This window comes from Ahaetulla prasina, chromosome 1 (genome assembly GCF_028640845.1).
Source record: "Ahaetulla prasina isolate Xishuangbanna chromosome 1, ASM2864084v1, whole genome shotgun sequence".
NCBI classification, from domain to species: domain Eukaryota; kingdom Metazoa; phylum Chordata; class Lepidosauria; order Squamata; family Colubridae; genus Ahaetulla; species Ahaetulla prasina.
This window is the reverse complement of record NC_080539.1, coordinates 139,172,872-139,199,945: the sequence shown is the minus strand read 5'-3', so window position 1 is coordinate 139,199,945 and position 27,074 is coordinate 139,172,872. Positions and strand designations below refer to the sequence as shown.

Below are 27,074 nucleotides of genomic sequence, written 5' to 3'. Positions count from 1 at the left end.
TGTATCGGGGTGCCAGTTGACGGATTGGGGATTGCGATCGTGGCCTTTATTCCCCCCTCTCGCCCCCCTCTCGCCGACTCGAGGCAATGAGCCTCGGCTCGAACGTCCAAGATCCGGGGCTTCTGATCCCCCACTGTCTCTCACCGCTGTGCTTCCAATTGCCCCCCCTTCTTTCTCCAGCCTCTTCCCTTGCCCCGCCCCTTCGCTCGTGCGCTGCTTACTGGTGGGCCTGGGCCTGGGCCTTGGGGAGGGGAGGGGGGCTCCCAAAGACTGTTGGCCCCCACGAGGTGATTGGACTGGAGTGGGATGGCCCGACTGGGACTGTGGGGAGTTGTTCTGCATCGGAAGGATGGCGTCTTATATTGAGCGGTCTCTTGGCACCTCAGGCGTAGCCGCCCCCTTAAATACGGCGGTCTGTGCCATGCCTAATCTTCTCAACTCCCAACTTGCCATTTCTAGTTTGCCCTAATCCTTTGCCCGGTCATATTTTTGGGGGGTAGATAACACGGAGCAAAACATTTGTTCTGACCTGATGACAGCGGTTGGCAGGATATGGGAAACTAGCAACTTGGTAACTGAAAGAAATACGCTTAGTCCTCCACTTACGACCGCAATTGAGCCTGAGGTTTATGTTGTGAAGTGAGAAATTGGTTAAGTGAGCTTTGTATCCATTTCGAGATTTTTGGTGCCACATTTGTTAAGCGAATCACTGCGGTTGTTACGTGAATAACACGGTTGTTAAGTGAATTTGGCTTCCCCATTGACTTAGCTTGTCAGAAGGTTGTGAAAGATGAGCGCATGACCCCAGGACACTGCAACGGTCATAAATGTGAGTCGGTTGTCAAGCGTCCAGATGTAAATCATGTGACCATGGGGATGTTACAACAGGTGTAAGTGTGAAAAATGGTCATAGGTCACTTTTTTTCAGTGATGATGTAACTTTGAATGGTCACTAAATAAACTGTTGTAAGTCGAGGATTACCTGGACTTCTGGCTTGAAGAAATTTCTGCAGTTAATTGGCTTTTGCCCTCAGATGTGTGAGTAAAACTCTTAAGCTCTCAGTCATTAGCCTGTTTATATTCAATTGATTTAATGGGTCTAGACAGGTGCTCCAGAGGTGGCTTAGAATTCTTTTGACCTTCCTTGCCATAATGGTGCAAATCTGACTGTATCATTGGGAGTTGAAGTCGGTCATATTTAGAGGATGCCAGATTTGGGAAGTGCAGTCTATAGAATTGTGCTCATCTCCCTTCACTTCATGGGAACTGCTCTGGCTCACTTCACTTTGTCCATGAACATGTGCTCTACAGATGAGCACATGCCCTTTAATAATGTTTTGTGTGAGTAACAGGGTACAGCTAGTCCTCCACTTATGACTATATTAGAGCCCAAAATTGCTGCTGCTAAGCAAGGCAATGGTAAAATGAATTTTGCCTCAGTTTACAACCTTTGTTGCCACAGTTGTAAAGTGAATCATTGCAGTTAAGTTAGTAACATGGTTGTCAAGTGAATCTGGTTCCCCATTGACTTTACTTGTCAGAAAGTCACAAAAGATGACCTCATGATCCTGGGAAACTGCAACCATCATAAATACATGCCAGTTGCCAAGTGTCCAAATTTTGATCATGTGACCATGGGGATGCTGCAATGGTCAGAAGTGTGAAAAGTCATTTTTTTTCAGTGCCATTGTAACTGAACAGTCACTAAATGAATGGTTGTAAGTTGAGGACTACCTGTATTTATTTTTTAAATACATGTATCCCTTTTTTATATATATGAATCTTTCATGTTTTGTGAAAAACGTAACTATAAAATGACATTGAGGCTTTGTAAAATGGCTTAAGTTCAAATTTTCTATGGAAGACTGTGGGTCAACCATGGGCCAGTGTGAATAATCCCTCCCCCAGCTGTTACTGAATTGTTATTCATATTCTGGCAGCATGTTTAATGCTATTTCCTTTCTCCATCTCAAGGGATATTCTCAGATATTGGAAAAAGCAAAGACATATGCTTTACACTTTCCCTGTAAGGAATATATTTTTACTTAAATTTGTAATTTTAAAAATTGCTCAGCTTCATAAGTGTATGACTGTATGAAATCACTATAATTTTCAGACTTACTTTATAGTTTCTTAATTCTTGCTCAAATGTTTTCATATTTTGTATTTTCATATAATGGGTATTCTGAATAATGGCTATAATCTTATGGACAGCTGGTTGGTATTATCTTTCAGCTATGGTGTTATTTTGGGTCAGCTTTCATGATTTCTAAACTATTGCAAGAACATAGAAATGATAACTTGTGTATGTCGTAATGTGATCATCTTAGTTTACATTTCTTGTAGTCTTTTATTTATACCAATGTATTACTAAATTCACTGAAATATATTCCAAATAAGCCCAATTGAATTTGTAAAGTTATTGTAATTTGTCTGATCTGAATTAGAAGGCAAAGTTTTTCAGAAACATTGAAATTTAAACATAGGTGTATTGAATTTATTTAAATAATAATACTATAGATGTGAGAATTGTTGCTGTTGACAGCATTTGCTGATTTTTTTTTGGAATTGTCTTGATGCTGTAGATGTTAAGGTTTCGTTTTATTAAATAACTTATTCTGTGTTAAATTTAGGGCTGTTTAGTTGGCTGTACAGAGTCGGTGCTTTTCTTCAGGCGGGTGGAAGTCTTAAGTATTAGAAAGTTTTAATAACGTATCAATTTTAGAAAAGGTGGAAACAGTTTTGAAATCAAATTAATTTAAGGTACTGATTTTTTCTGCAGCTATTTTTAGGATGTCTATAAAAGTACAATTTTCTCTAAAAATATTTCTGTTTTTAGCTGGCTGATCTTTGATATTATTTCTCAGTTATCAGTTCCATCTTTCTGTACTGTTTAGTAACTTCCGTTTTTCAGCTCTGCTGCAGTTCTATGGTTTTAATAGCCTCTTGCAAATTTTTGAACCTTTGTCCTTTTTGCCTTGTCAGTGGAGAAGTTGGAAAGTTAATTGCATATTATAGTTTGATTTTAAAATAGAACAAGAATATCTTCTTGAACACATTATCTATAGGTACACCTATGGCATGAGGGCATGAGCACTCAATGCATTATATTGTTGGAGAACCCCTTTTATCCTTAAGTATCACTAGAACTCAACTTTTGGGGTCTCTAATAACTAATATTTAAGCAGGTGTACTTTCAGACAGTATTCCTTAAATTATGTGTATTTTATTCTGGTTTATGATGTTGAGTATCATTTTACTTGCCTGAGATCTACAATCAAGTAAAAAAGTAAATTGATTTATTTTTTAAAACTTTTTAAATATAGTATAACATAGATGTTTTATCTTTATTCCAACAGTATTTATTTATTAAATTTTTTGCTGCCCATCTCATTGTTCAAGCAATTCTAGGTGGCGTACGTTGTCTACAGAAATAAATGACATACAGTATCTGTTAATTTTTTATTGATTAAATGATTGCAAGGTCATTGTTTTAGTTCAGTTGCATCACTTTTACTTTTAATGCTGTTTGGATGAACATTGATGCATCCACATATCAAAAGAAAAAAATATATACAGACTATTTGTTTTCACAACTGTAGATTAAACAAATTGTTGGAAGAGGATGTTTACGTCTTGGAAGTTCTCTTCTTAGATACTCTAAAGATACATCCTCAGTGGAAAGTTTTGAGTATAGGTGGGGTTGTTCTTTTCCTCTTCCTTTAGTAGAAACTGCCCCACTGACAGAAGCATATTGTTGGAGTTTACTCAGAGTGGAATATGAATTTGTCAAAACAAGTCTGCGCTATAGATAAAATGCTTTTCTATGAGTTTTGAGAGATCTTCACTTGGGAGAACTGTACTATTTGCATATGCAATATCTTCAGCTTGGCAATCATGATAAGTATTTAGGGTTGTATATTAGCTGCATAATGGGGTGTGCTTCCGTTACTTGTCTCAGCTTCTGCCAACCTAGCAGTTCGAAAGCACGTAAAAAATGCAAGTAGAAAAATAGGGACCACCTTTGGTGGGAACATAACAGCGTTCCATGCACCTTTGGCATTTAATCATGCCGGCCACATGACCACAGAGATGTCTTCAGACAGTGCTGGCTCTGGCTTTGAAACGGAGTTGGGCACCGCCCCTTAGAGTCGGGAACGACTAGCACATACGTGCAAGGGGAACCTTTATCTTTATTAGCTTCTAATATGCACTGTGTTTCATTATTTGACTTCTTGGTTCATGGTTACTGTTTTAATGAGAACATTGCTGCATAAATCTTTTAAGGAAATTGTGTTAGATTTCCATTCTTGTGTTATGAAGATTATGCATTACATTTAAGAGTAGACTTGATGAATCTATGACCTCTGCAGCCTAAATAAAAGGTACACATTTTCCCTTAAGGACATGTCTGGAAAATAATTATCCTAATACGGAGGATCACCCAAATTGTTTAGAAATTCTTGTACAAAGAATACATAATTTTGCTGAGCATGAACACTGGGCTAAATTTCTGTTGCCCTTCAAGCTAAATAATTGCATTAAATGTATATCCCCAGCAGCTCTAACAAAAGCAGCACAGTTTGTTGGCATTTTAACCTTTGTGCAAATTAAAGATAAAGAAATAAGGAGTGCAGCACAGTTTTTTTTTTAAATAACTCACTTAACAACTGCCTTACTTAGCAATGGAAATCCTTACAAATATGGTTGTAAGTCAAGGACTACCTGTACTGTCCCTTAAACCGTTTATATTTGATTTACGGAAACTTTGTTATGGTGCAGTAAGAATGACATAATTGAAAACTAAATTACTTGAATATTAAACCACAAGTGTAGCTTATTGTAATGTCATGGGTTGGTTATACCCTGACTCTATTTTCAAACGGATTCTTTGGTTAAAATATATTAGTTTTTATATAATGCTCTTTTTGATAGCAACTTTAATATTCCCATTCACGTTTGAAAGAGTAACTGAAGGTGAAGTGCATTAAATCCTTGGTATCGCAGACCTTGATTTAGAGAACTTTGTATATCATAGACATATGTTTTGTTCATATTTATGTCTGTTTAATCAAAGGTTTGTCTGTTAAATGGAAGTTTTGTTGCAGATATTGTTATTGAAGACATATAATTATGCAAATGTGACACACAAAAGAGATGGATTTGGATATAACATACACTCAAATAGTTGGTTAAATAGAATCCTTATTGTGATATCATATTTAGACTTTAAAGAGAATTAGCATTGAGGATTTGGAATGGTATTTTTTGCAGCTTATTCTTTTGGTTATGTAAAGCTTATCCTTGCTAATTTCACAAATACATTGTGTTCTGTCTTTGTCTCTCTCACCCACTATTTCTGATATCATGGCATATTGTTTAAAGCGTTTGCTATGTTATATAATGCCAGTCATTGGATTAATTTGATGGTCAGTCTCTGTTTTGTACAGTTTCATAGAAATTAATTTATAAAAATAAGCTAGGTCGTAACTTGTAAATACTCTTTTATATTAGCATACTTGTTTAATTTTAGCTTTGCCTGCACAGTTTGACTATACTTAAACTCTTCTTAGAGGCTCCATTGATGAAAAATGTTGCCTTTCAGCATGCATGTATTCTTCAAGTATGTTTTAGAGAGCAGATATTTACGCTATCTAATTCTGGTTGAGGTACACTTAATTCTTCCTTCTTCTTTACGGATCTTTCTCAAACATTTGTCTTTTCTTTGTTGTTTTAAACTACTTGATTTAAATAAACGTGAGGATCTAAGCAAATTCTAATAAAAATAGAACTAAACTTGAAATAAATGGTTTTGTGGATGTTCTTATAAACGTCACTTCTTGGCAGATTAGTATTTTAAATTAGTATTGCACTGGCTGCTAAGTTAACATTGCTTTGTTGTTTCTTGAGATTTTTTAAACGCCTATATGCTTATATTGTGTACATAACTTAATTCTGATTAGTAAAACCTCATTATCGGGCTACTGAATCATAAAAATTACAGTGGGATTTGTGACCTGTCGTCTACTTATCTGTTGATGGCTGACTTGTCTGAATGCCAGGCTTTTACCAATTACCTTGCATTTTGCATCTAGCTTGGTCTAGGATGCTCAGTTTCCCAGTTAAAACTATGGTTGAATCTGTCCACTTGTTGCAAGTAGTTTTATTAAAAATGACAATTTATAACAATATAGTTAAACAAAAGAATAAAAAGAAAACATAGATGAAGAGAAAAGAAAAAAATACAAAGGAACAAAAAGAGTGAAGAAAAAGAAAAGTATAAATAAATGACTTCCATCTTCACAAGTATAAGCTATTTCAGTAACTTACCACCTTCTCTTCAAATACAGCATATGATCTCTTCTTTCCATATCCCATCTCTTTTCTATAAATTAATGCATAAAACCTTATCATTGCAGACCTGATGTCAGCAAAAGTCCATTGAGGATTACCAGAGATAATAACATGTATTTTAACAATGATCTAATAAACTTATATTAGATTTTAACTATCTTGATCTTTAATCTTTTCAAATACGTAGTAACCCAGAACTTGATTTCTTTTCATTTTTTTCTTTGTCCATTCTCACAAAATTCTTCAAAACTTAAATGTATTATAAATCCAATATAGGAAAATTATCCAAGAGGTCACTCTCTTGGTTTGTGATTTGTGTATCCTTTTTAATTATTCAGACATCAGCTGGTTTCTAAGTCTAGTATGACACTTTTTTAATGTCATTCTTATAGCATGTCATTTTTAAACCCACTTTTAAATCTGAGTCATGTAAGGTAATGCATGTTCCTTCTTCCATAGCATTGTTTAAATACTATCAGACACTCTTAAAATTATTTTCTTGGTTTATTAGTGATAACAATACCACTTAGACCAGGGGTCTGCAACCTTAAATACTCAGAGTCATTTGGCCCCTTTTCCCAGAGAAAAGAAAACACCGGGAGCCACAAAACCTGGGTGGGTGTGGCCAACTCGATGTCACTCACTTCCACCAGTCACATGAACCCCCGCCACGCCACGCCTACCCAGCCGGTCATTAGGGCAGATAACCAGTCATTAAAAAACACTGGGAACCACAAAATCCTTTTGACATATCTCTCTCTCTATCTCTCTATGTCTCTCTCTGTATCTCTCTATGTCTCTCTCTCTCCCCCTCTTTCTGTATCTCTCTGTCTCTGCCCTGGTCGCTTCTCCATCCCCACCCCCTGTCGCCCTTACCTTCTCAAGTCAGGTGAGGAATGACTGGGAGGGGAGGATGAGGGGTGGGGCCAGCCAGTGGTGGGATCACCTGACGGAGCCACAGCAGAGGGCCCAAAGAGCTGTATGCAGCTTCGGAGCCGCAGGTTGCTGACCCCTGACTTAGACTTATATACTGCTTCACAGTGCTTTACAGGTCTCTCTAAGTGGTTTACGGAGTCAGCATATTGCCGCCAACAATCCAGGTTCCCATTTTACTGAATCGGAAGGATGGAAGGTTGAGTTAACCTTGAGACGGTGAGGATCAAACTGCCAAATTGCTGGCAATCAGCAGAAATAGCCTTCAATACTGCATTTTAATCACTGAGTCACCACAACTACTGTTCAAAACTATCGTTCAGTATGCCCAATACTGTACATTATGCTCAGTAATTAAAATATTTTTGATTTGTTCTATAATTGTAAGTCAAGTTTGAGTTCTTTTCCTTTAATTGTGACCTACAATGTCTTATAGTTCCCTCTAGTGCAGGGGTGTCCAAACTACGGCCCGCGGGCCAACTGCGGCCCGCCGGTCAGTTTTTATTGGCCCGCAGCAAATTCTCGGTGGACAGTGGGGTGCGGCCCCCGTCCTGGCCCCCAAGGAAGCCGCCGCTCGCCCGGTTGCAGATGCGGGGAGGCTCCGCTGAGGCTACCCCCGCCCACCCGGGGCTGCGGGCCGGCCATTCCGCCACTGGGCTGTAGGGGGCGCCCGGAATGCCCACGGCTCCAGCCCGGCCCACCAGACAGAGGAGGAGGCGGGCGGGCGGCAGAGCTTCCGGCGCTGCTCCGGGCGCTCGCGGCGCCGCGCAGGTAGGCTCTCCGGGCGGGTCGGCAGAGCAGGGCTGGACGGGCGGGGGAGCGGAGCGGAGGAGGATGGGAGGGTTGAGCTGCTGAGTGGGCCCCGCTGCTGGGGCTGCCGAGGGTCCCGGCGGGAATGGGACGCTTCTGCTCCCCGGAGAACCTCTGGGTGGGGCGGCGGCGGGTTGTCCTCTCCAGCCACCGCCTCCCCTCCCAGCGATGCAGCTCAGTTGGTGGGAATGCCTGGTGAGGCGCAGCTGAGTTGGGGCTTGTCCGGGAAGCTGAGTGACCAAGGAGGCTCTGGGAGAGAGCCAAGAGACCCACCCCACCCCACCCCGCAGTGTTGCCACAGCTGGGGAAGATGGCAACATCCTGGGATGCCGGGATGCCCAAGGGGATGAAGCCCTTCCTCGCAAAGAGTCTTTTGGGCCCAAGGCAGCTTGGCGGCTGGTGGCCCTGTGCCCCATGGGGCATTGCCAGGTCGTTCCTCCAAGGGGCCAAAGCCTCCTGGCTGACCCACAAGGCCCTCGGAGGGGAGAACAGCCGCCTTCCTAGCACAGCTGCCTCTTCCCAAAAGGGAAGTTTTTGTTTGTTTGCCTTTGAAGGTGTCTCTCACCCGCTTGGCTTGTTTCTGTTTCATTTTGTCTGCCTCTGAGAAGGACTGGCTGGCTGCAAAACTCTTGTGGCTTGAGGCTATTGTGTGCACTCTGTACATGGGCCCCAGCTGCCCTCGAGCAGCTTCAAAGCCCTTTGGGGCTCTGCTCCCAAACCTGTGCCCAAACCGAGGGACCCTTGGGGCTTCTTTGCATGCTGCAGGATCTCCCAGCGTGACAGTTTTGCACCCTGCAGACTGATAGAAAGCAGCTGGGACTCCTGGCGGAAAAGAAGAAGACCGCATCGAGAAACAGGTGAGGCGGCGAGGGGCCGAACAGCGTTGGTGGGGAAGTGTGCAGAATGTCTCCAGACAAAACTATATCGCACTTTTGACCAGTCCTCACACTTATGACCGGTCATCATTTACGCCTGTTGCAGCATTTTGTGCATAGGGACTACTCAGAGGGCTGAAAAAGTTATTTTTGACCTGTCCTCACACTTTTGACTGGTCCTCACACCTACAACTATCTTTACATTTTGCACCCTATCTTGTAACCATGGTGAAGAGAAGCACAGTTGTGAAATGAGTGATATGGTTGTTAAAAATGCTGCAATGGGCATAAATGTGAGGATGGTCATAAGTGTGAGGACTGGTCAAAAATTACTTTTTTTAGCCCTCTGAGTAGTTTCTATGCCCATAGCCACATCCACTCAGTCACATGAGGAGTTAGCCACGCCCACCAGTCACATGACCACCAAGCCACACCCCAAAATAAGCCACACCCACAGAACTGGTACAAAAAATTTAGCCCCCCCCCCCCTTATTTTTCTGCTTATTTTTCTGTATTTGGCCCTCACTCAAAAAACTTTGGACACCCCTGCTCTAGTGCTTGAAGTCTTATTGTATTTTTTTTAAGAATTCAAAACAAAATCCTTTTGGAAGGATTCTTTATGATTAACTTCAAAATTTATTTGAAATTTATCTGGACCCATAGTCTTTGACCATCCTTATGCTGTTTTTTTCCAGATTGCATACACAATTTTTGCATCCTTTTGGAAAGCTTCTTGTGTTCTCCAGGTTTCACAAGAATAGGTGCGTTATTTGGAGAAGGAATAGCATATGCGATTCTAAGAAAGAAGTCTTCCAATGCACTATAAGAATTAGGTCTCCTACCATTCTCCAAATAGTGTCCATTCTTGTGAGACCTGATGAAAGTCGTAACTCTCTACTTTACTTCCAGCCCTGGAATTGCCTGAATTTTGATCACATGATTGTAGGGATGTTGCAGTGGCCATAACATCTGGTGCCAATCAGAAGTTCATTTTTCATTTAACATTTCAATTTCCTGCCTCCCCTTTTAACTGCTTGATCCATTAGGGCAGGTCTTTTCTAAGTTTCCTTCTCTAACAAGTAAGCCACTGTGGGCTCCTTCTATTCTTGTCTGACTGTTTTCTGTGTTCCCCCCTTTTCCCCAGATTATTCTCACATTCCATTGGATCACTTTCCCCTTCAGGCTCAACCTTCCCTCCCAAGTTCCCAGAGAAATAAGTTGTGGACTATGAGAATGAAAAATAGCTATGTCACTTTCCTCTTCTCCTGGCAACTTAGCACATGCACACAAAGCGTCCCATAAATCATCTCCAGTTACTGGAGCTCCTGCCTCCAGCTCAGGCAGTAGAGAAGCCTGTTATTAGAACACAGAGCCTGCAATTACTGCAGGTTCGAGCCCGGCCCAAGGTTGACTCAGCCTTCCACCCTTTATAAGGTAGGTAAAATGAGGACCCAGATTGTTGGGGGGGCAATAAGTTGACTTTGTAAAAAAATATACAAATAGACTGAGACTATTGCCTTATACATTGTAAGCCGCCCTGAGTCTTCGGAGAAGGGCGGGGTATAAATGTAAAAAAAAAAAAAAAAAAAGGTGGCAGTCACCCTTCCCTTGGAAATCTGGTGGAACCCCTCCCCCCATGTCTTGTATGCCTGACAAGGAAGGACCCGAATTATTTTCCTCTTCTTAGTCTTAGATATACTTGAAGCTTTCTCCATCTCTCAGATTTCTCCAGAATTTCTACAACTCATCATGGTCGGTGGCTAGCTCCTGCAAGGCCATGAGTTTCTTAGGGTGGGATTTCTTGGTGTATTGATTGTGAAAACAATATATCAATGTTGGTGTTTTATTGCTACCTCTCATGTTCTTTCTGAGTCTGGGTAGTCTTTCCAATGAATTTAGTATTCAGCCAGTTTCCTCTGCATCCAGAGTCTAATACTTCTTCGTTGTTGTGGTTAGTCGTGTCCAACCCATCACGATCCCATGGACAACGTTCCTCCAGCTTTCCTGTCCTCTACCATCCCCAGGAGTCCATTTAAGGTCATGCCTATTGCTTCAGTGACTCCATCCAGCCACCTTATTTTCTGTTGTCCTCTTCTTCTTTTGCCCTCAGTCTTTCCCAGCATTAGGCTCTTGTCCAATGAGTCCTTTCTTCTCATTAGGTAGCCAAAGTATTTGAGTTTCATCTTCAGGATCTGGCCTTCTAGGGAGCAGTCAGGGTTGATCTCTACTAGGACTGACCGGTTTGATCACCTTCCAGTCAAAGGGACTCGCAGGAGTCTTCTCCAGCACCATAGTTCAAAGGCCTCAATTTTTTGGCGCTCAGCCTTTCTTATGATCCAACTTTCACATCTATACATTGCAACTGGGAAAACCATAGCCTTGACTTTTGTTGGCAGGGTGATGTCTCTGCTTTTTAGAATGCTGTCTAGATTTGCCATAGTTTTCCTCCCCAGGAGCAAGCGTCTTTTAATTTCTTGGCTGCAGTCCCCATCTGCAGTGATCTTGGAGCCCAGGAAAATAAAATCTCTCACTACCTCTATTTCTTCCCCATCTATTTGCCAGGAATTGAGCGGGCTGGATGCCATGATCTTAGTTTTCTTAATGTTGAGCTTCAAGCCAACTTGAAACTGCCTGAAGAGGCTCTTCACTTTCTACCATTAGAGTGGTATCATCTGCATATCTGAGGTTGTTGATATTTCTCCCGGCAGTCTTAATTTCAACTTGTGATTCATCTAGCCCCGCCTTTCTCATGATGTGCTCTGCATATAACTTAAATAAGCAGGCAGACAGTATTCAGCCTTGCCGAAGTTCTTTCTCAATTTTGAACCAATCAGTGGTTCTGTGTCCAATTCGCATTGTTGCTTCTTGACCCACATATAGGTTTCTCAAGAGACAAATAAGATGGTCTGATACTCCCATCTCTTTAAGAACTTGCCACAATTTGTTGTGATCCACACAAAGGCTTTAGGGGAGTTTAGGAGTGGGGGGCACCGTTTTTCGGTGGTTCTCTTCCTATCTCTCTGGCCGATCGCAGACGATGTTGGCAGGGGGGCAGAGATCGACCGCAAGGCACCTCATGTGTGGGGTGCCACAGGGGTCAGTTCTCTCGCCTCTCCTGTTCAACATCTATATGAAGCCGCTGGGCGAGATCATCCGTGGTTATGGGGTGAGGTACCAGCTGTACGCTGATGACACTCAGCTGTACATTTCCACCCCAACCACCCCAACGAAGCTGTCGAAGTGTTGTCTCGGTGTCTGGAGGCCGTGCGGGTCTGGATGGGGAAGAACAGGCTTAAACTCAACCCCTCCAAGACTGAGTGGCTGTGGATGCTGGCATCCCAGTACAGTCAGCTGCAGCCATTGCTGACTGTTGGGGGCGAGTCATTGGCCCCAATGGAGAGGGTCCACAACTTAGGCATTCTCCTGGATGGACAGTTGTCCTTTGAAGAACATCTGTCGACCGTCTCCAGGAGAGCTTTTTATCAAGTATGCCTGATCCGCCAGTTGCGCCCCTTTCTAGACCGGGATTCCTTATGCACGGTCACTCATGCCCTTGTCACTTCTCGCCTGGACTACTGTAATTCTACATGGGGCTCCCCTTGAAGAGCACCCGGAGGCTCCAGCTGGTCCAGAATGCGGCTGCGCGGGTGATAGAGGGAGCTACCCGTGGCTCCCATATAACACCTCTCCTGCGCAAGCTGCACTGGCTGCCTGTGGTCTTCCGGGTGCAATTCAAGGTGTTGGTTACCACCTTTAAAGCGCTCCATGGCTCAGGACCGGGTTATTTACAAGACCGCCTGCTGCCATCGTTTGCCTCCCATCGAGCTGTGCGCTCCCATAGGGAGGGCCTCCTCAGGGTGCTGTCAGCCAAACAATGTCGGCTGGCGACCCCCAGGGGGAGAGCCTTCTCTGTGGGGGCACCTACCCTCTGGAATGAGCTTCCCCCAGGACTTCGACAGCTTCCTGACCTCCAGACCTTTTGCCGCGAACTGAAGACGTATTTATTCTTCCGCGCAGGGCTCGCATAAAATGATTAGTAATTTTAATTGGTTTTTTTATGGTTTTTTATGGTTTTAATGTGTATTTTAATTAATGGGCCAAATTGAATAGGTTTTTTAATGGGTTTTTTTTAAACTGTATATTAACTGTATATTGTATGTTTTATTGTGTTTTTACCTGGCTGGAAACAGCCCTGAGTCCTTCGGGAGAAGGGCGGTATAGAAATTAAATTATTCATTCATTCATTCATTATTCATTTAGCATAGTCAATGAAGCAGAAGTAGATGATTTTCTGGAACTCCCTAGCTTTCTCCATGATCCAGCGTATGTTGACAATTTGATCTCTAATTCCTCTGCCTCTTCAAAATCCTGCCTGTACTTCTGGTAGTTCTTGGTACACCTCCTGCTGGAGCCTAGCTTGTAGGATTTTGAGCATAACTTTGCTAGCATGTGAAATGAGTGCAATGGTGTGGTAGACGAATACTGCTTCCACCTCATACTTCTCCCCATCTACTAGAATGGGAGAAGGAAGTGTTGTCGCTGTAGAGTTCAGCGGGGGCGTGGGGACTCTTTCACAAACAACAATGATGATGGAATTCAGGGAAAACTTTCATTGATGGCAACTGCAAGTGAAATGTACTGGATTGATTTAATTAGTTACTGGAGAAGGACCAGTAACTCTTTTGAGCCCAATTTCTTTGAAAGTGTCATGAAATTTAATAATTTTGTATAAAGCTGCATTACTTGAATTCTAGCCGGTTCTTATGTATTAGCTGCTTTTTTGTATAGAATTTTTTACAATTTGAGTTGCTTTTTAAAGAAGTTTTTGGCTGTAGGAAATACGTGTTATGAGGTAGGGCACTTACTTGTCTGTTTGTTGGTAAGACCTGTGGGTGAATGCCATACATTGTTTCAAATGTAGACATACCAATAGAGGAGAGTCTGCAGCATTGTTCTAAGCAAGCTCAGCAAGAGATATGAGATCAGTCCGGTTGCTGATAAGAAATGCAGCATTTTAAATAGTACTGCAATAGCTGTTTAACCTCATCTTCTCTGTTGGAAATCAGATGTAGGATGAATAACATGACTTTCAATATTTAATCATTGCTAGGGGGGCCTTCCAAAATTTGGAAGTGAATTTACTTCCTGACTTATCACATGATTGAGCCATTAGGAATGTCTTGCAAGAAATTAAATTAGTCAATTTGGTAAATAAATCCATTACTACCAGTTTGGTAGTATACCCCACATTGGAGGATGATTTGTGATATAATTTAGTGAAAAAAATGTCCCAAGATTTTGGGGAGGGTATGTTCATTGATTGCAACAATCCAACTGCTCTATCAGTGATTGGTTTGCTCTCAACAAACTTGACAAGAGGACACAATCTTATCTGTGGATGTAGGACCACCCAAATTCTCTGAGGGCTCTTTGTTGGGTTCTGGAGATTCCCTCATATTCTGCTGTCTTGGGCACAGTTATACTACTCCTTTTCCTCCTAGAGGACGAGGCACATTTAAATGTCCATTGTGCAACAGTTACAGTCCCACCACTGTGAAAGGTGAAACATGTCTTGTTTGGCTTCCTTGAGTTCATGCCTGGATGCATGAACTCAAGGAAGCCCAGCAAGATACCATTTTAATCTTTCACGGTGGCATATGTACCCTGCAGCTGTTGTGCTTAATTGGATCAAAGAGATCACTGTTGCCTTCCTGCTCCCAGCCTTTAGAGTTGATCTACATTACAGTGGAACTCAAAGTTGCTTGGCTGCAGTATTGAGAGGGGAGTGCAATGATTGACAGTTCTTTCTCTTGAATTGCAGCTTGCTCTTGGGTTGACCAGGCGAATTGCTGACACTTTCTCAGTAGCTATAGTGGTTTTACAAATCCAGCAAAATTAGAAATTTTCTGTAGAAGTAAGCAAAACCTAGTAAGCACTGCACCTCTTTTGTATTGTATGTGTGTGCATTTATATGCCCTATGATAGAACAGACTGCACGTTTGCTGAATCCATCTGTATATCTTCTTTAGATATTCTATATCGCAGGTAGTCCAGTTGAGTCAGATCAAATACACATTTTTGTAATTTCACAAATTTAGTTTCCCATAATTTTTGCAGTACATTTCTGACATGAGTTCTATGCAAGGAGGGATTTTTTGGAACAAACTAAGATGTCATCTAAATAGATGTCATTTTCTAAAATTTCTGCAAAATTGTCATTCATGAATGTAGAAAAATCATTCCACAATTAACCAGGCCAAAAGGCATTACTGTAAGTTCAGATTTTCCTTATGTTGTATCAAAGGCTATTACAAATACTCATGTCCTTTTTTCGTTCTGATTAGCTTGTAAGCATTTCTCAATTCTAGTTGTAAAGATGTGTGCTTTTTGTAGCTGGTCTAATAGATGTGAGATAAACGGAAGTAGACAGTGGTCTCTAATTGTTACTTTGTTCACATTTTTGTAGTCACAAACTGTACAGGTTCTCCCTCATTTTACTTCAGATTGGCTGCTGTTCTTCCTTGTCAGGTATTTAGTGGTTAGCTGGGTTCCTTGAGTATCAGAGGTGAGTCTTGAAATTCCTCTTTGGAAAAGAGTAGGAGACTTGCAAGATTGATGTCAGACCTCCAAATAAGCCAAATAACAAACGTGAGTAGATGAACTAAATTTACTTTATTGTAAGGCTATATTTAAAGAATCTTGCAAGTCTGAAGTACGACATTTCCCATTACTACTTTTAATTGCTTGATCCATTAAAGTGGGTCTTTTCTAAGTTGCTTCCTCAGATGATTAGCAATGGAGTGCTCCTGCCTCTCTTGATTGATTGTTTCTCTTCCATTTTCCCCCCAAAGTCATTCTCACACACCATTCAAAAAAAGACAGTAAAAAAGCTTTGTTGTTAGTTCCGAAGTCGTGTCTGACCCATCGCGACCCCATGGACAACTTTACTCCATGCCGTCCTGTCCTCTACCATCCGCTGGAGACCATTTAAGCTCACACTGACTGTTTCAGTGACTCCATCCAACCACCTCATTCTCTGCTGTCCCATTCTTCTTTTGCCCTCAATCGTCCTTAGGGGAAAAAAAGCTTAGAAGCATACCAAAAGACCAGAACACATATTCTCCAGCACCAACACACAGTTAAGCAAGGATTAACACCTGGCAAAATCAAACAGAAAATAATATCTTAATCTCACTAGGCTCAAGGTTGACTCTCCTTCCAAGATGGATAAAATGAGGACCCAAATTACTGGGGGCAATATGCTGACTCTCTAAACCACTTAGAGAGGGCTGTAAAGCACTGTGAAGTGGTATATAACTCTAAGTGCTAAGGAATTATGGAATAAATCATACCCCTCAACAGTGACAGGGCAAACTGTGAGCAAACCACACATAAACTGTGAGCAAACCACACATTCACCAGCATTGTTGCCATTACAAACAAGCTCAGAGATAACCAAAGATTCAACAGCTCAAGTCTGCCATAATTTAGGACAGAAGAATGATTGACTGACTGACTGAACTAACGAATGAAAAAAGCCAGTTTAATGGCCTCAGATTAATTTGACAATTCATTTGTGGCTTAAATGACACTATAATTTGTAATAGTAAAATATAGCATAATGTTCATAATGTGTGAATTCAGTCAACATTTTTTATAAAATAAATTACTGTGAAGTAACCCATGACTTAGTATGTTGTTTCCAGTAATTGGTCATTATGTAGAATCCTTCAGTATGAAAAACATGCTAGCTTCAAGGCAAGAACTGAGAGAAAATATGTATGTAACTATCAGTTGGAAAAATGTTCATTAAGCATAAGTACAAGATTCCACATTTTCTGCCATGCATCATTTCTTGTGGTAGATGGTTGTAAGACTGCAGTGTGAATTATTTGCTACTGATTACAGAAGTCTGGTAGTATTCTGTTATGGTCAATACACAGATTTTGCAGTTGTTTCCTGAGCATAAATTATCTTAACTAATACTTTATATCAGGACTCTCCAACCTTTGCAACTTTAAGAGCTGTGGACTTCCAACTCCCAGAATTCCTCAGCCAGCAAAGCTGACTGAAGAACAATGGGAGTTGAAGTCCACAAGTCTTAAAGTTGCCAAGGTTGGAGACCCCTGATTTATATGATTTACTGGCAGAGGCTTTTGTGATAGTTCTTTAATGTAAAGCCTTTCATTACAGTTTCATTGAATCCTTGGAACTTATGGATTTAGATCATCAATCTTTGACAACGAAGTCAATTTTTACATACTTATATTTAAAGTGAACTATCAGTATCTGTAAATAAATTTATGTTGGAAGCAATTTTGTTTTAAAGTGATCATTTTCAAAAACTTGATAGTTTTGTCTTGGAGGTGGTCTATCATATATTATAAATTTTATTTATATCAATATAAATTGTTTAACATTTTTATTTTTTAATATTCATTAAAAGTTTTAAGGAGTACATGAAATCTATCACAAACTAATATGAAATAGAAGAAATAGAAAAAAGAAAACGTAAAAGTGCAGTGAGAAAAAATAAAAAGAAATAGAAGCTTTCGATTTCCTCTTCAGAAAATATAAGTATGATTACAAAATTATCTCTTACTGCCTAATTACAAAAAGCTCACATTTTTCTATTATCCATTTTTTTTCTAATCAAAACCACAAATGGCATTTTTTTTCTTTTTCATGAAAAAAATCTATAAGGGGTTTCCAATCAGCCATAAATGTAGATATTACCTTTTTTGGATCAAAGAATGTTAATATAACCACCTCTCCAAGTTCTATCATCTTCACCAACCATTCCTCCATTGTGGATAGTGTCAAACCCTTCCATTTTTGCGAATATAATAATATTGCTGCAGTTATCATTATTTCTTTATTTATTTACTTGTTCAATTTCTGTGGCTGCCCATCTCAGTCAATGACATATATAAAAACTAAGTTTCCTGTCTATTAGTCTTAAATAAAAAAATCTCCGTTTTCAGTTGTATTTTAATCAATTATGTTTTAACAGTTGTAGAAAAATTATGGAACAATTTCCTTCCCTCTTTATTTGTTAAAAGATGGCTGATATTTTACAGCAGCAGTTGTTGACATAGACTAAAGTGATTCTCACAGCAGAACATTTAGCCAATATGCAGTTAAAATTAACTGAAATTCAGTTAATATTCAACCCATTCAATTTCAGTAACAGTTGAAAATTATTACTTGTCTATATGGTACAGTATAACTTTAAAGATAATGTTCCATTTCATCAGTTTTTAATGTGATGCATGACTGATCAACTTTCCCATAGGAAGCGTGAGTGGGGCAACCTTGCCCAGAGATGGGAGTAGTGGATAATTTGTAGTATTCTGCTTTTCCTTTATGTGCTCTTTCCCATTTTCATTCCTCATTTACTTTTCCCATTGTCACAGGAAATTCCATGTATGGGAAGTTTGCTTGGTAGAAAATAAGATGCGGAGGATGTTGCAATGCAAAAACAGTTGAGTAGAATGCATTCTGAACTCTTACATTATTTGTTCTCAGGATTCACAAATATCTTTGTAAAGTTAAGTAGTGCAAGAAAATTCAGGAGTGGTTGTGTATGCACCATCCGGGGTGGTGGTTTTAAATATACCTCCCTGTCTCCCATTTCTTTCATTTTGCCAGCTTTGCAATTGAGAAATAGTGACTAGAGCTCCTAAATCTCTAGTTTGGCCTTTAATTTGAAATTCATCAAATTTACAAAAAAAATGGATAAATTTCTTGTTGAATTTTTTTAAATTTTAATTTAACAAATAGAACAATTTACAGTGAGTTATATAAGACAGTGGTAAGCCACATCAAATTTGATATTTCTAGATAATTTCTAATCCATAGTTTATTTTTCTTATGGTATTTTTCTTGTCTTTCTATAGGGATTAAAGACACACAGGAGCCTTCATGGATATAGTTGATACATTTAATCATTTAATTCCTACTGAACACTTAGATGATGCCCTATTTCTAGGATCCAACCTGGAGAATGAAGTCTGTGAGGATTTTAGTACAAGTCAAAATGTCTTAGAGGATTCGCTGAAGAACATGCTCAGTGATAAGGACCCTATGCTAGGATCTGCAAGTGCTCAGTTCTGTTTGCCTGTTTTGGATAGCACTGATCCCAATTTCCAGATGCCTTGTTCTACAGGTAACTCTTAATATTTTCAAGTCTACACTTTTAAATAGAGCAGTATTATAGTATTCTCCCCTTTTTTGGTTTCAAAATACATTTTTGTTTCTGCTCTACTTTATAGCATAGAGCAAAATGTTAAATTGCTAGCTGTCTCTAAATTCACTTGAAAATTTTATTTAACAAGCTTTAAAAGGAATAATGGAGAGGCATGTTGCTACAGACTATTTTTCTATGAAGACACTGGTGTGCCTAGTACTCTACCCTTCACTTTAAAAGATATTCTAATAGCAATAGCACTTAGACATATACCGCTTTACAGCCCTCTCTAAGCGGTTTACAGTCAGCATATTGCCACCAACAGTCTGAGTCCTCATTCTAACCACTGCACCACCATGACTCAGAATAATATATTTTAATATAATTAAGGAATCTGTTGACTCTTCTTTAAAAAGCCAAGAAAAGTCTATATAATATAAGCAAAGTTCCACTTCTACAATGGAAGTTTCCCTTGACCCTTCACAAATCTTTCTACATAGATCTTCACTCTGCAGAGAGATCTGTGGAGTGGGGGCATCAAGAACAGTGCGGAATAAGAGTTTGATCAGTTGTAAAGACCATTCTGCAGACCTGTTGTAGTGCTGCAGAATAGGATGTAACTTTGGACATACTTTTTTAAAGGGAATTTGTTGTGTATTGTACCTTGGCACAGGTTTTTTAAGATGACCTTTAGAATTTTGCTATAAAGTGATCCTGTTAATTGGAGTGTTTTTTGCTAAATAGCTATCGGTATAGAATGGTTATATTGACCTTCTGTAAGAAATGAATAGGACATTATTTGATATGTGGTCATGTTTGCGTTTCAATATTGATCCTTAGATGTTATAAACAATTTAAATTGGCATGTGTCATAACTCTTAAACATTCTGTATCACTTCCCCTCTGTCTTTCTAGCTATTGTGTGTGCTTCATCCCATGTCATTGCTATGGCTTTTCAAATCTTAGTCCCTTTTTGTTTCTTGAAAAAATAGTAAAAATAACAATTCCATTACCATACATATAATTTGAAATATAAAAGAGGTTGGTTGTGAAACAGTATGAACATCCATCCGTATCTTATGCCAATGAAATAAATGATTTTGAAGATGTGACAGACTTGTTCTGAAGAGAAGCTTAAGCCAATCCTTATCTATGGTAATACAGTTAATTACTTCAACTTTGCTAATAGTTAAGAATGACACTCGTGTATAATGTATCTAGGAAGGGACTTCATTGAACATTATTATATTTATCGCTGAATAAAATTTTGTAGGGTTGGGGTAATTGAATCTAGAAAAAAAATTGTTATCCTGAATCTAGGATATATTTTAATTATCACTTTCTTGAAAACAGAAAGATCTAGATTTTGAATTCTCTGATGAATTCAACTTCGAATAGCTAGCATTGATAATTATTTTAGTTTCAGTTATCTACAATGACCACTGAGATGTAATGGTACACTCAGTATTAAGTTAATGAAACGATACATAAAGTGGTGGTAAAATCCTCTTAAAAATAAATTGTGCTGAAACCGTAGAACTTTTAAAATAAATACTGTTGGACAATAATAGCTACATTGTCTTTTTTATTTTATTAACAATGGCAGTTTTGGTAAAAAAAATGTAATAAAGACTTGGATGATGAATTGGTTGATCATCAAGAATAGACTGGTAGTGACTTAAATTTTTGAGTGCTTGAGATGAGCATAGCATCTGGCTCATTGTATAAGTAGGGCCTTGTCTCTATCCCTCAGTATGATTGTGGTGCTCCTCGACAAAATAGAATTTTTTTTTTTTATTGGCCAAGTGTGATTGGACACACAAGGAATTTGTCTTGGTGCATATGCTCTCAGTGTACATAAAAGAAAAGATACGTTCATCAAGGTACAACATTTACAACACAATTGATGATCAATATATCAATATAAATCATAAGGATTGCCAGCAACAAGTTATAGTCATACAGTCATAAGTGGAAAGAGATTGGCGATGGGAACTATGAAACGATTAATAGTAGTGCAGATTCAGTAAATAGTCGGACAGTGTTGATGGAATTATTTGTTTAGCAGAGTGATGGCCTTCGGGAAAAAACTGTTCTTGTGTCTAGTTGTTCTGGTGTGCAGTGCTCTATAGCGTCGTTTTGAGGGTAGGAGTTGAAACAGTTTATGTCCAGGATGCGAGGGATCTGCAAATATTTTCACGGCCCTCTTCTTGATTCGTGCAGTATACAGGTCCTCAATGGAAGGCAAGTTGGTAGCAATTATTTTTTCTGCAGTTCTAATTATCCTCTGAAGTCTGTGTTTTTCTTGTTGGGCTGCAGAACCGAACCAGACAGTTATACATCACATTGTGTCCGAATGTCCATCAAGAGTTTATACCGGCCCATTGTTTGATTTTTTTCAACATAGACAACCCTGTCCTTGAATGGCTGGGTGGACTGGACATTAACATTTGAACCACTGTAAGTCCATGTATTTGCCATACAATCAATCAATCAATCAGATGCCTGGCATGCCTTCAGCTAAAATTCTAAGTTTTCTGTTGAATTTTGAAACTTTCTTGAGGAGGGGAAAGTGAGTGTAGATGTTCAAAGTATGCACAGTATATGTTACATATAATTATCTATGACCTATGAACAAAAATGTCTAGATATTTGGAATTGTAACAGCATAGATGGCTCCATTTTGTTAAAACAAGTATTTCTTAGCTGTATTTTAGATTTTGTTATTCAAACTGAATCAACAAATAGAGTATTATAAGAGATTAGAAAGTTGCTCGTGATTCAGTGATTCTTCCAACTAGCTATGTGTTCCTAAGATCTGAATTCTCAAACAGGAGTGGCTATTTCTTCATGACACACCTTATTTTGAAATTGAAGAGAAATGTATTAAAAAATTGCATCTTACATTAAATAAATAAATACCAACTTAACTCAAGATCCCAAACTCAGTAAGTCTCTGACCACTGTTAAGTCTTATGAGTATTGCAGTAATCATTGAAAACCAAGCATTATCTGCAGAATTGTAAGGCTTTTCCTTAAATTACTTAAATTAATGGCTCATGAGGAAGCACAATAAGGCATGCTATATCAGGATGTAAAAGAATTCTCCCACTGACTCTTTTCTGCATTTGCTTTGAGGGAGAAATATTTTTTCTCATCTGTTAAGTGGTCCCCCATTCCTTTCTTAACCTTTCTTCTCAGCTCCTGGTAGTATAACTATGCCCAGTGAAATGTTTTCCTTAAACAGCTATACCTTTTATTGGATTTCAAAATTATTTTTGAAACTAAGGAAACTTTCCAAAAGAAATTATAATAGGTGTGGAATTTATTTTTTAGATAAAGAAGTTGAAAGATCTTATTAAATGTGAAGGATATGCCTATTGCATGGAAAAAGCTGTTTTATGGTAGATCAGACCATTGGTTTATTTAACATAGTATTAACACTGACTGCCCAAGTGTCTCCAAGATTTGGAGAGTCCAAGCATATATTTTAGTTCCCGAGGTACTCTCTGTCTTTCCTAGAATTCAGATACCATTTGAAAAATCAGTATCAAGAGGATTGGAAGTGAATCAGTCTGAGGGAATAAATGAATGCAAATTAGATAAAGACCAAAAAGTTTTTTGACCCTTTCTATCTAGTTCTTCCTGGCTTACCTTAATTATTTGCATTTAGTTTGATAGGGTTTTTTTCTTTTTCTTTTTTTGCTTTTCAAAGTTTTCTTTATTTGAATAACATTTCTTTAAATTATTTTAAATGATGTGGTTTGAGCTTTTATATTGCAGTGATTTAAATAAGAACTTACTGAATGAATTTTAACTGAATATTATAATTTCTTTTAACTGAACATTATTGCTTCCACTTCATAATATTTCTGTCTTTTTACTTAAAATATCATTGTGTTTAGTTTTCTGGACAATGGTAATAAATAAGCTATTACAAAATAATTTATCAGCAGTTCTATTTTGCTGTTTGTTCACTACCAAGAATAATACTAATAAGCTAATTTAGAATCTATGTAAAATTGATTATGAGTCGTGTCTATGTTCCCTTTTCTGCAGCTAGTTTTCAGATAGGTGAAAAACACATATTTTTATATTTTTTTTCATCATTTAGTGCTTGCCCTTCATTTGACTGTTTCAAAATTGTTATGTGTTTGTTTTGTTGTATTACATATTCATGCATATAATATGAATTATAAATACACATTAAATAGAATGTAGATCTTCCTGGTTCCAAGCCAGCACTTGAACCACTATGCAACGCTGATTCTCTGTCTACAGCAGGGGTGTCAAACTCAAGTCCCAGGGTCTGGATCCAGCCCACAGGGTGCTTAGATCTGGCCCATGGGGCCACCCTGAAAACATTGAAAGCCTGTGGTGACTCTGCCAGCAAAAACGGAATTTGGGAGGGCCGCAGGTGGCCCTCCGGAGCTCTGTTTTTGCTGGCAGAGGGTTGCAGGAGGCCATTGCAGGTGAAAACAGAACTCAGGAGCTCGTTTTTGCTGGCAGATCACTCAGACCGCCATAGGCTCCCCTCACATGAGTGATATTGAGCTGGCCATGCCCACCCTGGCCACGTCCCCCCCCAGCTCCTCAAGGTCAAATACAACCCTGATGTGGCCCTCAATGAAATCGAGTTTGACACCCCTGCTCTACGGCTTTAAATAATAAATTCAGAGGCAAGGAAGGCAATGGCAGGCAATTTCTTAAGTTATATCATATTTATAATTGGCAAACTAGAATGGAAGAAATCCAGGAACAGAGAAAGCAAATTGAGGTTTTTCCTTAGCAAGGTCAATACATCCAATTCTTTTATCTCTACTGCAACTTGAATTTCAAATTTATCATTTACATATGCGGAAATGTATAGTCTTTTTTTGAATACAGTTGTTGCCTATTTAATTTCTATTTTGCTTTGTTGCCTTAATCATTTTGTTGCGTCTTCATTGTGGCATAATAAATATATATAATATTTTAATATAACTAATTGAAGCTGAATTGGCTAAAAATGATGAAGTCTGCTTTTTGGAAGATTTGATTGCATTGTTTCCATTTTAAATCATTTCTATTTTAAGAAGCATTAAAATGTATACAATAATAGTTGACAGCTAGTGTTATTGGTAATGCATTCTGAATAGAATGGCCTTTGGTGAAAAATCAGGAGTGTCAAATTCTGTTTGTTATAACTATATAAGATACATATTACATTTACTCAAAATTTTAGTAATATACATATATTTATATGATACTGAAAAGGTTAAACATTGGGCTTTGGAAGTTACCCGTACTTGTCCAGAAGTGTTTATCCCAGGGAATTAACTAGCTACAGTATTTATTTTAATTCCTTTTTCAGTGTGTGTTTTTATGTGTGTACGTATGTGTGCATGCCTTTAATTCAGTTTTTGACTTCTGGTGACTGAATGTCACCAAGTATACTACCTGCAATTTTCTTGGCAATATTTTTCAAAAGTGTCTTGTCAGTTTTTACTTAATGTTGGCCATATGTGACCAATTTCATCCCATTTGAGAGTTCAGATTTATGTAGCTGCAGATCTTAGTGTGGGATTCAAAACTTCTACCAGGAGTAAATCCCATAAACTCCAGTGCGGGTGGGGGGGAAGTCATGTAAAACTTTGTATATGAAAACATGACATAATGTAACATCTGTATCTTTCTATCAGACAATAAAGGAAAGTTGGACTATATGTCACATCCTTTGAACATTTGATTCCTGCTTATCAAGCAGTGACAGCTATTGCCATGGGGCCTTTGCACAAATATATCCTGTGTACCAACTATGGATCAGTATGGTCTTACAGTCACTCATAGCCTAGTTAACTCCTATTTCAACTATTGCAGTGAAGCCAAGATAGTTACCTTTGAAGACTATCTGGAAGCTACTGTTACTCTAGAACATGACTTCACAAGCAGTTAAAGAGGTCCCTCATTTTATCGTTTAATATCTCTGGTCCATAAATTACTGGTTATCAGAAATGTTTCAAGTACAATCTAACATAAAGCCTTACATTGGTTTATCTTCAGGACTTTCTTACTCCTATCTTTTCTGTCCAACTGAAAAGCTCAGATATAGTTAGTGCACTCTTATATCCTAGCTGTAAGGCATTGTTACTTTATGGGACCTAGGAGGTCTCCTTTGTAGTTACCTCTGCCTTATGGAACTGTGTTCTTTTTGAGATTTGGATGGTTCCGACACTTGGGCATTTATAAAGTTCCAGCATGCTCTGAAATCTAACAATTAATTCTTTGGTAGTCTATCCTGATGTTTAATCTGTTTCATTGGCTATCCTCTCTGATGTATAGTGATGTAGTGTTATGTATTTATTATTTCTGTTGCTTTTATTATTGTTTTCATTTAGAGTTACTTTGGTAAGACAACATATAAATCAATCCTCATCTGAACACATGTTCCTTAGCAGGGCCTTAGCAATTATTTGATTTTTAAAAATCAAAACAATTTATAAAACAAATTTTAATTTACTCTAGTTAATTTATATTTTATTGTTTTGTTGTTAGCTTTTTAATCATACTGTATCTTGTGGATAGTTCTTATTGCTTTGTGTATATTTCTCTAATTTTGCTTGAAATCCATATCATATAATGTTATTGTGTAACATATAATTTGTAATTGTTAGGAAACTAATGGTAGGTACTCACTGGTATCTTTTCATCAGACTAGGTGGAAGTTTGGAATGGGGTGCATTAGGGTTAACTTTAGGGTCCTGTTATATTTTAATTTTTCATTATTGCGTTTCATTAAAAGATGGAATCCTTATATTGTCAGATGAAAGAAACCATGGGTGTGATAATTATGGTAATTGAATTTTAATAGAGTTACTTTGAAAGGCTACATTTTGGCCTATCATTAACTAAGATTTATAAGTAGCAATAGAAGTAACCTATGGCTGTTGTAACTAATAACAAGAAGAGCAAGCTACTTTCATTAGAAATTTTAAAGCAGAGCCTGGACAACTATCTGCTATGAGTAGGGCTATGCAAGTTCTTTGAAAATAATATATGCACAGCCTCTTTGTCAGAAATAACTTACAAAGCAGCCATGTCAGCATCCTTTAATAATTCAAAAAGTGAGCATCTCCACTCCTCTGTACTTAGAATCATCCTTTTTCAAAGCCATTGCACAGCCTTGGAAGAAAATACTCATTTTTTTTGGCTAATATTTATTTTATATATTTAATAATGTAAATTTTATATTCTTCTTGGTTAGTATTAAAATAATGTTTGTATCAGTGGCAGAGACAGTAAATCTCTAAATTGAATTGACACCCATTATCAGAGAGTTGGAATGAAAGGAAACTGAGTTTTGTAATGGAAAATCAATATAATTCCTATTTTCTGAACATAGACATTTCTAGTAGGTTTTCATTTATTGAATGTGTTCTGCAACATCTCATAAAATAAGTAAATTAATATATAGATACATACCTGCATACACTATTTTAATATACAATAACAATTTCTAAGAAGTATGTTTGCATGGAAATAAATCTCATTGTGTTTAATGAGATGTACATAAAATTGCAACCTTATACTGTAGCCCTTAGATTATGGCTAGATGTTTAGCAGGTGAAACACTTATTAATAGTTGCCAGACTATCATGTTCTACATTTAGCATCTACAAAGAAACTATTAAAATTATATAGATAAAGGAAATTGTCACTTTTGGATCAGCTCTTTCCATTATTAAATTCTCTTTCTCTTAGGTGGGAAGGGACAGTGAGGGGACAGCTGATCCTTTAAGGACTGAGAACTTCCTGTGGCAAATCAATAAAATGTGAGTCCACTAAAAATGGCTATGACTCTTTCTCAAGGATCATGTATGAGAAATAATACTGCTCTGGATGACCACTTGTTTTATCTGCCTTGTGGGAAACTT

The 27,074-nt window shown here is 38.4% G+C and overlaps 1 protein-coding gene across 5 annotated transcripts in view; it reads left to right on the top strand.

Moving 5' to 3' along the window:
- Positions 1-27,074, top strand: part of PHF3 (PHD finger protein 3) — a 56,183-nt gene that overhangs the window by 334 nt on the left and 28,775 nt on the right. The window contains exons 2-3 of one of the 5 annotated variants that reach the window (XM_058176585.1): positions 18,389-18,456; positions 18,872-19,140. The exons of 1 other annotated variant lie outside the window; for it this stretch is intronic. In XM_058176585.1, the coding sequence (XP_058032568.1) occupies positions 18,897-19,140 (244 nt within the window). In that variant the 5' untranslated portion in view covers positions 18,389-18,456; positions 18,872-18,896. Of the gene's footprint in view, positions 1-18,388; positions 18,457-18,871; positions 19,141-26,901; positions 26,973-27,074 lie in introns of those variants that run through there. 3 more of the 5 variants (XM_058176595.1, XM_058176590.1, XM_058176602.1) reach the window with 3 other exon arrangements.